The sequence below is a fragment of the Periplaneta americana genome, chromosome 4 (genome assembly GCF_040183065.1).
Source record: "Periplaneta americana isolate PAMFEO1 chromosome 4, P.americana_PAMFEO1_priV1, whole genome shotgun sequence".
NCBI lineage: Eukaryota > Metazoa > Arthropoda > Insecta > Blattodea > Blattidae > Periplaneta > Periplaneta americana.
In genome coordinates, this window is record NC_091120.1 from 194,027,153 (window position 1) to 194,042,369 (window position 15,217).

The window sequence follows — 15,217 nt, forward strand, 5'->3', positions numbered from 1 at the left end:
CAGCGAGAAACTCGCGCGAGGTTTTTGCCTCGAACGAGAATCTCTTCCATTGTGTTACGGGCCTAAGGGCGTGTCTAATTCTCCTACGTAAGCAGTCGAACTATAGAATATCGAACTTAAGAGCTTCCACTGTATTCAATTGGTAATGGTGGTTGTGTGGAAACAGCTGAAAACAGAAGAAATATTATAAAAAGAGTGCTGTTTCTGAAGACACAAGGAACAAAAATATGAGAGAATAAATTTTTCGATCTGTATCCCATTCCACTTCCTGTATACACATGATAGAGTTGGTTACATCGAAGGATCCAGTAATATCAATGGATTAGTAAGACACACATTCTTCATGGCACTTCAGCGAGAAAATATTCCACCGAAAAGGGAGTTCTGTGCATATCGTGTGTTTGTTTGTCTACAGCAAAAAAAAAAAAGAAGAAAAAGAAAAAAATGTCCTGAACTACTGGACGGGATTTACTCGTATTCATTATCTACAAGTCCGAGAATGATCCGCATAAAATAATTATGATAATATTAAAAAATAAGTGGTCATTATTTCATATTAAAACACAATGGAGATCAACTTCGTGGGTATTCACATATAGTCTTCGTGATTTTTGCATTACATAGAACAGACTAATAGTATCGATAGAAAAGGATTTTCTAAATACCGGTACAAAATATTTGTATATGAAGGACTTACTGTACACTTCAGACTCAGTTTCTACGTATCTCCTTCAACCCGAAAAAGGTGTTTTTTATTTTTCTCCTTTATCTAATACAGTCAAACCTCTCCTTACGGACACCTCCAAGATACGGACACTCCTCATATACGGACAGATTTTTATGTCCCAACTAAAATAATATAGAAATAATGATAAATTTAACTCTCGTTTACGGACACTCTAAGACACGGACAAGGACAGCTGTTTCACAGTCCTAAAGCTTGCTTTACCTCCTGACTGCGGACAGAACTTGGATTTCAAAACCTAATGTGTTACAATAATGGAAAATATAGTTTTGAGAACTGTACAGACATTCCTTAACATGAAAGAAGACAATAAGGGTCTCGTAGGCTACCACTAGCCCTGCCGGCTACCCCTTGTTAGCTGGAAGCGGGTGAATAAACAAAGTCATTAAATTTAACCTGTCTGATGGGTCCAAGGTTTCCGCGATCGTGAAATTGTATTCAACACATGATATGTTTAGTAGGATTATTCTCTTCACTTCAATCAGTTTTTCTGTTTCGAGGGACATGGCACCTGAACGTAAAGCTTAAGTTGAAAACTGTAAATTACAATACTGCATAGCTGTAGACCTAGAATAAAATTGCATGGCACAGTACTGCACTTTCCCTTTTCAGTGTTATCTACTGCAGTTCAAATTTGCAAAGAATTTACTGTAGTACTGTATACTGTATTTAGAATTAAACTACAGTAATACATTTCATTTAAAGCGTCGAGGGATACATAATGCATATTATAAATCTACTTTAAGATTGGGGAGCCTCCCTCCCAATAAAGGACACCTCCCAGATGCGGACAGATTGTTACGTCCCTTCGATGTCCGTAAATGAGAGGTTTCACTGTATATAAAAGTGAATGTGAGCATGTATGTATGTTCTCTATACAAATCTACACGCTTTGACCGATATGTGTCAAAGTTTGCACATTTAACCTTCATAACCAGGAGAAAAACATAGGGTATATTAAAATTGTGCAAATGGACGTTAAATTAATAAAAAAATATAAATAAATACGATCAAACATTCATGTGTAATACTAAATTGCAATCTTCTATAGTCAATTGTTTTTTATTATTGTCTGTTGTATTCAACATCGACTTTCACGAGGCCATGGGAATTATAACACGAAATTAAATAACATTGTTGATACACATTATGAAGGCTAAAACTAGATAATTCGTGCAATAAGTATCTTTATGCACTTGTAGATAGTGAGCAGACTGTGTTTTATCAAGCTGTATTCTTGAATTCTTTGAAACCACAAGGATTGCTACTATACAATTTAATAGCCTAGTTTCTAATATTTACCATGATTTCTTTCTCTTACCTTCCTTTATATTTTATTCATACAATTTCTCTCAATATTTAAATTCATAGTTAGAAGTATTATTTTAACTATTTTTCAAATTTGCTTATTCTACGACGCTTTATCAACTGCAATAGTTTTATAGCGTCTGAATGATATGAAGGTGATAATGCCAGCGAAATGAGTCCTGGTCCAGTGCCAAAAGTTACCCAGCATTGCTCTGAATGGCTTGAAGGAAAACCCCTGAAAAACCTCAACCAGGTAACTTGCCCCAACTTGGATTTGAACCTGGACCACGCTCGTTTCATGCTAACCGTTACTCCACTGTGGTGAATCTATTGTAACTTACTGCTTCGAAATACAAACTTTTAACTCTCAATTAAGGGCAAAATAAAATTAATGGCAGCAGAAATGGACTTTTAGAGACGTTCTGCAAGGCTATCTAGGGGAGATGAATTTTGAAACGAAAATATTAGAGCAAAAAATAAATGTTCAGAGTTCAATTTTAAATCTAAAAAAACAAAAACAATTGGAATAATACGACTAAATGGATATGACCTACCTGCAGCGGTCTTTGAGGGCTGTCCTTCCTTAAGGAGATTCAAGAATAACTTAAAAAGTTATGTATAAAGTGCAGATTAAAATTAAGGTGACATTTAACATTTAATTTTTTAAGGTGACATGTATTTATTTAGCTTGACGAGTTACTCCCTTGGTTTGAATTGTAAATTATTTAAAAATAGCTTGTAAGAGGGTCTTAGACTAGAAATGTTTAGCTTAAATGTAGTTCTGTTTATAAGTATGCATAAGGGTGTAATTATTTGTCATATTTGAACTGTTGTATCAGTGAATCGAGGTGAGTCAGTGAAGTTATGGTTTTACAGTGCAGTGAATAGTTCCGATCAGTGATAATTTATAGCGTCAATGAAATGTGTTCTATAGTGTCAGTGAAATGTGTTCTAAAGTGTCAGTGAAATGCGTCATAGTGCCACTACAGTGAGTGAGATGAGAGTAAAGTGAAAGACTATTGAAACTTATGTAGGGCCTATACATATATCGGTTGTATTGTAAAGTTGGGTTATTTTATGTTTTATTATTAATTGTAATTATCGTGTTAAATTGTATTGTGTATTCTTATTTTATTGTGTATGTAATTGTATTGTGTATTGTATAATTGTATTGTGTATTGTAATTTTATTGTGTATTGTTTATATTGTGCATACCACTGCCACCGGGTGCTTGCCCACTTGCAGTGTAAATAAATAAATAAATAAATAAAATAAATAAATAAATAAATAAATAAATAAATAAATAAATAAATAAATAAATAAATAAATAAATAAATAAATAAATGAATGCATGAATGAATGAAAGAGTGAGTGAGTGAGTAAGTAAGTAACTAAGTAATTAAGTAATTAAGTAAATAAGTAAATAAATAGATAAATAGACAGACAGATAGATAGATAGATAGATAGATAGATAGATAGATAGATAGATAGATAGATAGATAGATAGATAGATAGATAGATAGATAGATAGATAGATAGATAGATAGATAGATAGATAGATAGATAGATAGATAGATAGATAGATAGATAGATAGATAGATAGATAGATAGATAGATAGATAGATAGATAGATAGATAGATAGATAGATAGATAGATAGACAGAGAGATAGACAGACAGACAGACAGACAGACAGGCAGGCAGGCAGGCAGGCAGGAGGCAGATAGATAAAATAAATAAGTAAATAAGTAAGTAAGAAAATAAGAAAGTAAGTAAGTAAATAAATAAATAAGTAAATAAATAAATAAGTAAATAAATAAATAAATAAATAAATAAATAAATAAATAAATAAATAAATAAATAAATAAATAAATAAATAAATAAATAAATAAATAAATAAATAAATAAATAAATAAGTAAATAAGTAAGTAAGCAAGTAAATAAATAAATAAGTAAATATGTAAGTAAGTAAATAAATAAATAAATAAGTAAATAAGTAAGTAAATAAATAAATAAGTAAATAAGTAAGTAAATAAGTAAATAAATAAATAAGTAAATAAATAAATGAATAAACAAACAAATAAATAAATAAATAAAATAAATAAACAAAATAAATAAACACAATACATAAATAAACAAAATAAATAAACAAACAAATAAATAATCAAATAAATAAATAAGTAAATAAATAAATAAATAAATAAATAAATAAATAAATAAATAAATAAATAAATAAATAAATAAATAAATAAATAAATATCAAAAGATTAGTAGAAGGGACACCACAGGGAAAAGGAAAACCATCTGTTACTTGGATGCAGAACAAGCTGATACAAGTTATGTACTTTGAATAGCAATTGAACGAAAAGCAGCAATGTCATTCCCAACACAATAGAGGAAACAGACAGTTGGAAAAGATCTAACCGTACAATTAGAAGTTATATTATTTTTCTGTTTTCCTCTAAGATAAAATGTTAAGAAATTGAAGCAAGGAAAATGTAAGTGCACGTAACTACAGATGTCATATAGCATGTCAGTTTTGTTTATTTACCTATTTCTTCTTTACAGAATTGGACTGAAAAGGGTAGAAGATGGAATATTCAACTTCCTGTTTCCTACTCGAGGGCCTACAACGACAAAGGAATCTTTTAGTGTAAGTAGGGGAGTCTCAAAATATACCTACCACAGTGTAGCTTTATTAAAAATAAATTAGTTCTTCTCACACAAGTTCACGTTCATCCATGCATCGATTCTTCTAGCCATTTGTATTTATTACAATCTTGGACCACAATAAAGTTGTAACAAACAGGTTACGGTGTAGATTTGTACCTTTTATATTACTGGGCGTAAGTTGCTCATTGTTATAGTCGAGAAGTTATAATGGCTTAGGTTACATGAGAGGAGAAATCTGCACTCACTTTCTCCCTTATATCGAATTATGCACACTTCATCCCCCTATTATTTATTCGCTCGTTTTCATACTCTATCTCGCTACCATAATATTAATACTCGATCACAACGCGATAACACGCTAGAAATTCCACTTCACACATCATCTCTATATTCCTCATCTTTCACTGTTGCTACCTCTCGTCACTGGAACTCTCTGCCGCCTGAAGTCAAGGGCTGCCGAACATTGAAATGTTTCAAATCCAAGTTAGAAAATTATCTTATGACGAGTTGCCAAACTAACTTACTATTATGACTAGTGTTGTATTGCATGTTTCCACGTATTCACATTTTTTTTTTATGTTCTAGTGACATTTAACTTATTTTATATTTTTGTTTTCATGTTTTCCGATAATGGTATGTCTCTAATGTGATAAGTTGAGCTATATATAATCATAATTTTCCTTACTGTGTGTACTTAAAAATATTGTATTCATCGTATGCTTTGTACTGCACTATTTTATTACTACTATTAGTATTATTACTATTATTATTATTATCATCATTATTATTATTACTATTATTATTATTATTATTATTATTATCATCATCATCATAAAAAATTGTCTTATTTTTTTATACTTTTTTATTTTGACCTGCTGTTCACATTTTATTATGGTTTTTTCTTTCTTTCTGTATGTTATATATTATGTCTGATTTCTTCTTACTTGCTGTTTACATTTTATTTTTATTATCTTATTCAGTTTTGTGTGTAAAATTGTAGTGTACTTTGTAAATCTGTAGTGTTTTTGTAACGCAGTTTTTACTTCTGGTTCAGTGTTAGAGAAGGCCGTATGGCCTTAACTCTGCCAGGTTAAATAAATCATTATTATTATTATTATTATTATTATTATTATTATTATTATTATTGTGTTGTTACTTTATAGCGTAAGGGTGAAACATAACCATTTTCCCCCTATTACTACATATGTCAGTGAATTATAGTGATTTTATAGTTGTCGGATTAAATTTTCTTTTGCCAACTTTGCTTCGAATTTTGATAGGCCAATTGGCAAATACTACATTTACAATTAGGCCTACTTTCTAACTGCTATGTTGACGGTATCATTTATCTTTGAAGAATCTGCCAACATGGAGGGGCAAGCGGGTTTCATTTGATCATTATTCGTACTATATCCAGTGTATACAAACTGTACCTTAATGCTGAATGCGGAAAGTGGAGAATTCAAAAGAATTTATATTGTGGAACTGCCATTTTTCAACAGTATCTTTCACGGCAACGAAATGAATAAGTTTTCCGAAACTTAGAACTTGAAAGTTTGAGAGAATTTGACCACAGTCTAGTATATACAGTCACGAAGCTCAATACATAGTAAATACGCATCCATAGATAGTTGATAACCACTAGGATCGCTAATATCTCCTCGTTACAGACAATGCGAAATAGTACCGGCACAGTCTATTGTTCCTAGCACCCTCACAACTCAAGCTTCGTGACTGTTTATACTAGACTGTGATTTGACTATCAAGTGACGTGCACCATATAAATTTCTCATTTACGATAATCATGAAACTCTCTGTATATTTAAGAAAAAATAAGAACTAGGACTGAGAAGAATTTTAACATAAGTAAACAGTTATAAAAATTCGATTACATAAGCCCGTATAAATAAAGCATAATATGAGATTTTCATTATTTGCATTTATTTTTAGCTCACGAAAGAAGAGGTAACCAGACGGACGAAAACGTTCATTCATTCTGGTGTAGTTAAGGCCATCAGGGCTTCTCTTCCACACCACCAGAAATACAAATCTATACTAATAATAAATCTGTAGCCGAAATTTTTCTGGTAATTTTCGATTTTCCAAAAATAATTGGTCCTAACATATATAATTAACCACCCTGAAACCGAAAATAGCTTTTTTGAAATTTTTGATTGTATGTCTGTCTGTCTGTATGTTTGTTACCTTTTCACGCGATAATGGCTGAACGGATATCGATGAAAATTGGAATATAAATTAAGTTCGTTGTAACTTAGATTTTAGGCTATATGGCATTAAAAATACATTATTTAAAAGGGGGGTTATAAGGGGGCCTGAATTAAATAAATCGAAATATCTCGCTTATTATTGATTTTTGTGAAAAATGTTACATAACAAAAGTTTCTTTAAAAATAATTTGCGATAAGTTTTATTCCTTGAAAAATTTTGATAGGACTGATATTTAATGAGATAAATGAGTTTTAAAATTAAAATAACTGCCATCTAAGGCCGTGTAATGAATTAAAAAACAAATGACTTCGTCTATAAGGGGCCTTGGACAGCAACAATCGAAAGCTATGAAAGATAGCCTACAGAGAATGTTTCTGTATGAAGTAATGACGGATGTTAAATTAACCGATTTGTCTAATTAATTGTTATTTCACCATTGGAAAGTGTAGTTTCTCTAGATGGACATAATACTATAATGTTATTATAGTAACTTCTGAGTAAATCGAGGACAGGTAAGATTAAAATAACTTCTTATACACAGAAAACTTAATAGGCTATTTTGTACATTCATTAAACTATGGTTGCATGTAATAACAAATAATAAACATAAAGGAATTGTCATTGCATCAAATGAGTGTCTCTGGACGAAAATGATCCCATTTTAATAATGTAAATACAATTTAAATTAAGTAACGTATTAAACGATTTATTCTTCTATCAAACACGAATGTTCCCTGGATCAAACGTCCTATTTTAATTATGTAATTACTTCATACTTATTTCTAACGGGTGCAGCGGAGCGCACGGGTACGGCTAGTACAATAATAGAACAAAAAATAAAAAATCACACTATAAACAAAGGAAAGCCACACAAAAATATACACAGGTTGCAGTCATACAAACTTTAGATGAGTGATTAAGTATCATAATTAATTATAACCTAACTAATTTACAAACATAAACAAGAAACTTGCAATTTTAATCTATTATTATTATTATTATTATTATTATTATTATTATTATTATTATTATTATTATTATTATCGTTTTATATAATATTCTTATTGAATTTGATATTCCCAAGAAAGTAGTTCGATTAATTACAATGTGTCTCAGTGAAACGTACAGCAGAGTCTGTATAGGTCAGTTTCTGTCAGATGCGTTTCCAATTCACTGTGGGCTAAAGCAAGGAGATGCACTATCACCTTTACTTTTTAACTTTGATCTAGAGTATGCCATTAGGAAAGTCCAGGATAACAGAGAGGGTTTGGAATTGAACGGATTACATCAGCTGCTAGTCTATGCGGATGACGTGAATATGTTAGAAGAAAGTCCACAAACGATTAGGGAAAACACGGGAATTTTACTTGAAGCAAGTAAAGAGATAGGTTTGGAAGTAAATCCCGAAAAGACAAAGTATATGATTATGTCTCATGACGAGAATATTGTACGTAATGGAAATATAAAAATGGGAAATTTATCCTTTGAAGAGGTGGAAAAATTCAAATGCCTGGGAGCAACAGTAACAAATATAAATGATACTCGGGAGGAAATTAAACACAGAATAAATATGGGAAATGCCTGTTATTATTCGGTTGAGAAGCTTTTATCATCCAGTCTGCTGTCAAAAAATCTGAAAGTTAGAATTTATAAAACAGTTATATTACCGGTTGTTCTTTATGGTTGTGAAACTTGGACTCTCACTTTGAGAGAGGAACGTAGGTTAAGGGTGTTTGAGAATAAGGTGCTTAGGAAAATATTTGGGGCTAAGAGGGATGAAGTTACAGGAGAATGGAGAAAATTACACAACACAACTGCACGCATTGTATTCTTCACGTGACATAATTAGGAACATTAAATCCCGACGTTTGAGATGGGTAGGGATTGTGGCACGTATGGGCGAATCCAGAAATGCATATAGAGTGTTAGTTGGGAGGCCGGAGGGAAAAAGACCTTTAGGAAGGCCGAGACGTAGATGGGAAGATAATATTAAAATGGATTTGAGGGAGGTGGGATATGATGATAGAGAATGGATTAATTTTGCTCAGGATAGGGACCAATGGCGGGCTTATGTGAGGATGGCAATGAACGTCCGGGTTCCTTAAAAGCCAGTAAGTAAGTAAGTATTGTTATTAACAGATATATGCAACGAAAATGGTGTTTTATACTGCAATATTGTTGTTCTTTGTTTCAGGGATTGTACGTTGGGACGATTGAACTTGGGACTGGATTTAAGCAGAAAATGAATGTACTTTTCGACATAAACTCCTCTCTCATGTGGGTTACGTCGAACCTATGCCAGTACACCGACTACAATGCAGCATGCAGTAAGTGGCAGTACCATTATACAGATTTGATTTATTGATTTATTGATAAAAACAGTCGTGGTATCACAGATACATAGACAAAGTCAAAAGAAAAAGAAGATAAACAAAGAAACTAAAATACTATATCAACACTAGTTTCCATAAATTCATTTATATCATAAAAAGGGTTTATGCTCCACCATGCCGAAATGTAGTAATTATACACCTGATAATAGCCCTTTAATGCACCTCATTAAAGTACACCTATTCATTATGCGTCAGTTGTTCAGCCAATGACAAATCACCATTGTAGCATTATAAAAGCGCAAGTATCGATTATTCTCGGATATGCAATCGAAAGATAACTAGCGAAAAGTCACGGTGGCTGGAAATCCAATACTGCCGCAGAAGGTTATGTTCTGTTACTATAATAATTAGCGTTAATTGTAAATAATATTCAAATAAATTCAATTTGTCATCTCGTTTTTCAATTCTAAATCAATTTCCAGGTTGTGTCATGTTATTCTCTAGATTATATCAAGGTCAATGACATTCGTTCCTCGGAAAAAATCAATACTTTCGCGTCTGCGCACATCTCACAATTTAGAAGGTCAGTTCCGCTCCTCACTTACATAACCATAACATGAATGCTTATGAATAATTTCAAGTTAGAAATATGGTCGAGCATAAAAAGTCGTATGAAACTTGCCTATAATGGTAATTAAGACGCTCGTATGAAAATTATGAAACTCGCTTACACTCGTTTCATAAACCAATATACTCGCTTCTTAATTACTATCATGTTAGGCTCGTTGCATAATGTACTATTTTAATTAGCCAATCACGAATAACACACCTAGATATATTAAAATTAACAATATGTTCACTATAAGCAAGTTTATTAAATATAGACAATGCAATTAATGTAAACCATTGTTTAGACTTAGCTAATCTAACCCTAGGGGTCACAAGGTAGTAATTATGTGGAAAGTGTTCAATGACAAACCTTCTAAGGACTCCTTAGCATAGTATCTCTCTCATTTTGTCTCTTTACGCTTAGATTTCTTAGAAATAATTATTTTACATGACAACTTTTGATCCCATTATCCTTCAAACACAATGATCTTGGTTATGGCATAGCCGTCTATAACGGAAAGAATAGTAATATGCGTTACAAGAGCGGTATGTTGAAGTTTTCATGTTCGAGGAAAAGTTTGAAAAAGCGAAACGTAGTGTATCATACATTATTTTGTGCGAAGATCGTTTATTACATACCTGAAAGAGTAATTTCTAATTAGTTGCAATGAAATCTCCATCTTGGTTTCTGTTCAATGACGGCAGATTTGCAAAACAAAAATATCTATCTTCAACATTGTTGCTTTAAAATGTTTTCTGTGTTTACTATACTCCAGTAGGCCGTGATATACGTCTGTCTTCTCCCCCCCCCCCCAGTCTATAAATGCGAACTTAAAACAAACGGTAAGATGATGTAATGATTTATTTTTCATTTTAATATTTTAACAATGTTATTTATATAACATATTGCAGTAATAACATCGGCAAGTTTAATTTTGCAATATTTAAAAACAATAATTAACAGTGTAATTTAGGTGAAATTGCAGTGGTAAGTTTCCAATTTATAATTATTACTATATTGAACGTATCTAAAAATAATATGTTAAAAGCCTAAAGCAGTAAAATCAATATGCCACTTAAGCGGTAAGAAGAGGGAAATTGTTATGTGTGTTAGGTTGGGAATACTGAATGTGGAATTTTAGGCTTTCCGCGGATTGGTTTTGTGCGGAAACCAAGGAAATACGCACGATCTCGCACAAATAACATTACATTCGAACTGGATTTAAACTTTTTTTTTTTCTTTATTCAATGGATTTCTTCACAAGGACCCTAAATTTTGACGTCTCATTAACCTGGACTGTTGTTGTTGTTGTTTAGTGAACTATCCGAAGACAGTTTGGAACCTCGTAAATGACGCCAATAAGGCACTACTCATGAGGCAACTAAGCCAGGAGAAGCATTTTCTCCAGATATTGGAGTGTTTCTATACTCTCTTGGTAAATCAAAATAATGTATATTGTCCTGTATTGATTTCCTGAGTAGAGTGAATCGGGGGAAGATGCCCGACTTATTCTTTGATTGAAAATTTAAGATACTGTTCATTTAGTTTCGAATTTCATATTGAAATATCAAAGTCTGGAAGCTATATTGAAACTATGTTTTTGGTACAAACAGAAAACATTAATTACCTTGTTTATAGATACAGGTTTTCTTCTTACCTGCATTGTAGGCATCTTTCCCCGATAGTCGGGTTAGTTGGCAAATGCAATTAAGACACTTACTGATACTGTACATATATTTTACCTGAACTTAGTTTGATACATGTATAGAACAAAATTGACTTAATCTAAAGCTCATGGACACTTTCTCACTCGTTTATCACTACTTAGGAACATAGTCATTGCACATATTTTATTGTCATGTACAAGACTCGTGAAATCACTTCTTGCACACAATGAATTCAATCCAGTACATTTTTTTGTCATCATTCTTTTTTAAGGGGCATTTAAGGGTGCGATAAGAAATCCCGTATGCTTGCGATGCTCTGAAACAGTTCATACCCTCTGTTATAACATGTTCCACCGCAAGTTGAAGACTGTCCTCAATCCAGTGACTTCTATCAGAGGATCTTACGTAATGTTTACATATTCCCTGCAATAAAACAAAAATTATAACTCTTAAAACAAGTTGCCATCTTACCCCGACTTTGACTTTGACTTTGGTAAGTCGAGATTAGACGATCTTGTTCTAATGTTGGCAATTAAAATCACTGCCTTGTAAACGAATTAAATTAATAGATAGTTGAAATAGAGTTGGCATTGCCCATTATTTGAGCCACAAATAAATGAAACAATTGAACATCGGTACATGATAAGCAATTGTTAACCGTTCTTGCATCTTTACATAAGAATAATATTATTCGAGGGCTTATTGTGAAAGTAAAGTAAGTACAAAAATTAACATTTTTAGGTCTTCACACCAATCGATAATAATTTGTTTTTTTTTTTTTACCTGGCCACAAAAAATCGTAACTCAGTTCGAACAGTCTTGTATGTAACACAATTCATAACTACAAAACATGAAATAGTATTGCCTGTTAAGAATTTTGTTGTGAATAAAACATATATTGTAGTTACGTTAATTTCACATATTATTTCGTTAAAAATAATTTTGTTGTGAAGATATGGAAGAAAATATTCAACCAATGGCAGACTATGAAAGAGACATATTATCCTGCTGATAGTTGGTAGAGTTATTCCTTGCATGTCAGCAGAAACTACTTAAAAATTATGTGAAATCAATATGCAGAAAACATTATTATGACGACCGCAAGGATTATAAATTAACTGCATTTCCAACTGCAGGCCTATAACCTATCTTTTATAGAATTGTCAAAAATCAGTATTAAGCTATCAATCCTTACCAATAGCGTAAAATCGCGATGAAATAAATTGTAATATTTATTGGTGGACAAATAATCCTCTTTGATTATTCATCAAAGATAATTGAAACATGACGAGGATATTTAATACTGCCTGTTTATCAAATCTGTACCTTGATTTGAATTTATAATCTATAATAACTAGTGGCTTGTGCAGCAAACACTGCTAACTAAGTTCATTTGAAGTTCAAATCAAATTTTTTCGAATTTATTTCCAATGAAAAATACCAGACATTTTGGAAGTTACTTGCTTCCATAATAATGAAACATATCCCTCTGAATGGTTTTCTTCATGCTAAATACTTTTTATTTAACCTATACATCTTCAGTTCTTGAGTTCCAATGTGAAAACGCAAGTAACAACGTCGGAACGATCAGTCGGTTTTACATGTGGGAGTGAAGCGATAGCTATTTCAGGTTATTATGGATTGTAGGTTAGAGTTATGAAAATATCCTCTCCTCTCCTCTCCATTGCCCTCTGCCATCGGCCCTCTGCCCTCATGCCCGCATGCCCTATGCAATCATGCCCCAGGACCTCTGCCATCTGCCCTCATGCCCTCACGCCCACAAGCCCTCATACCCACGTGCCGTAATGCACTCGTACCCTCTGCCCTCGTGCCCTCGTTACCTTGTGCCCTCATGCCCTATGCCCTCGTGCCCTCGTGCACTCAGCCTTCATGCCCTCGTGCCCTCGTGCCCTCGTTCCCTCATGCCCTCATGCCCTCGTGCCGTCATGCCCTCATGCTCTCATGCCCTCGTGCCCTCATGCCCTCGTGCCCTCGTGCCCTCTGCACTCGTGCCTCCTGCCATCGTGACCTCATGCCCTCGTGCCCTCATGCCCTCGTGCCGTCATGCCCTCGTGCCCTCGTGCACTCATGCCCTCGTGCCGTCATGCCCTCGTACCCTCATGCCCTCGTGCCGTCATGCCGTCATGCCCTCGTGCCGTCATGACCTCGTACCGTCATGCCCTCGTGCCCTCGTGCCCTCATGCCCTCATGCCCTCGTGCCGTCATGCCCTCGTGCCATCATGCCCTCGTGCACTCATGCCCTCGTGCCGTCATGCCTTCATGCCGTCATGCCCTCGTGCCCTCGTGCCGTCATGCCCTCATGCACTCGTGCCGTCATGCCCTCATGCACTCGTGCCGTCATGCCCTCGTGCCCTCATGCCCGCGTGCCGTCATGCCCTCGTGGCCTCATGCCCTCGTGCCCTCATGCCCACGTGCCGTCATGACCTCGTGCCCTCGTGCCTTCATGCCCTCGTGCCCTCATGCCCTCTTGCCGTCATGCCCTCGTGCCGTCATGTCCTCGTGCCGTCATGCCCTCGTGCCCTCATGCCCTCGTGCCGTCATGCCTTCATGCCGTCATGCCCTCGTGCCCTCGTGCCGTCATGCCCTCATGCACTCGTGCCGTCATGCCCTCATGCACTCGTGCCGTCATGCCCTCGTGGCCTCATGCCCGCGTGCCGTCATGCCCACGTGCCGTCATGACCTCGTGCCCTCGTGCCTTCATGCCCTCGTGCCCTCATGCCCTCTTGCCGTCATGCCCTCGTGCCCTCATGCCCTCTTGCCGTCATGCCCTCGTGCCGTCATGTCCTCGTGCCGTCATGTCCTCGTGCCATCATGCCCTCGTGCACTCATGCCCTCGTGCCGTCATGCCTTCATGCCGTCATGCCCTCGTGCCGTCATGCCCTCATGCACTCGTGCCGTCATGCCCTCATGCACTCGTGCCGTCATGCCCTCATGCACTCGTGCCGTCATGCCCTCGTGCCCTCAGGCCCTCTTGCCGTCATGCCCTCGTGCCCTCGTGCCGTCATGCCCTCGTACCCTCATGCTCTCGTGCCGTCATGCCCTCGTGCCCTCTGCCCTCGTGCTCTCATGCCCTCGAGCACTCGTGCCGTCATGCCCTCGTGCCCTCTGCCCTCGTGCGCTCGTGGCCTCGTGCCCTCATGCCCTCGAGCCCTCATGCCCTCGTGCCCACATGCCCTCGTGCCCTTATGCCCTCATGCCCTCTGCACTCGTGCCCTCTTGCCCTCGTGCAGTCATGCATTCCTGCCTTCATGCCCTAGTGCGCTCATGCCCTCGTGCCCTCATGCCATCCTGCCGTCATGCCCTCATGCCGTCATGCCTTCGTACCCTCATGCCCTCGTGCCGTCATGCCCTCATGCACTCGTGCTGTCATGCCCTCGTGCCGTCATGCACTCGTGCCGTCATGCCCTCGCGCCGTAATGACCTCGTGCCCTCATACCCTCGTGCCATCATGCCCTCTTGCCGTAATGCCCTCGTGTCCTCGTGCCCTCGAGCCCTCGTGCCGTCATGCTCTCGTGCCGTCATGCCCTCGTGTCGTCATGCCCTCGTACCCTCATGCCCTCGTGCCGTCGTGCCCTCGTTCCCTCATGCCCTCGTGCCCTCATGCCCTCCTACCTTCATGCCCTAGTGCCCTC

The 15,217-nt window shown here is 36.2% G+C and overlaps 1 protein-coding gene across 1 annotated transcript in view; it reads left to right on the forward strand.

Annotated features, from left to right (window-relative positions):
• The window catches only part of LOC138698985 (lysosomal aspartic protease-like), a gene marked incomplete at its 3' end in the record, with an annotated part of 58,698 nt that overhangs the window by 11,081 nt on the left and 32,400 nt on the right, over positions 1–15,217 (forward strand). Inside the window, 2 exon segments of the mRNA XM_069825172.1 lie at positions 4,621–4,705; positions 9,149–9,281. Of these exon segments, the coding sequence (XP_069681273.1) occupies positions 4,621–4,705; positions 9,149–9,281 (218 nt within the window).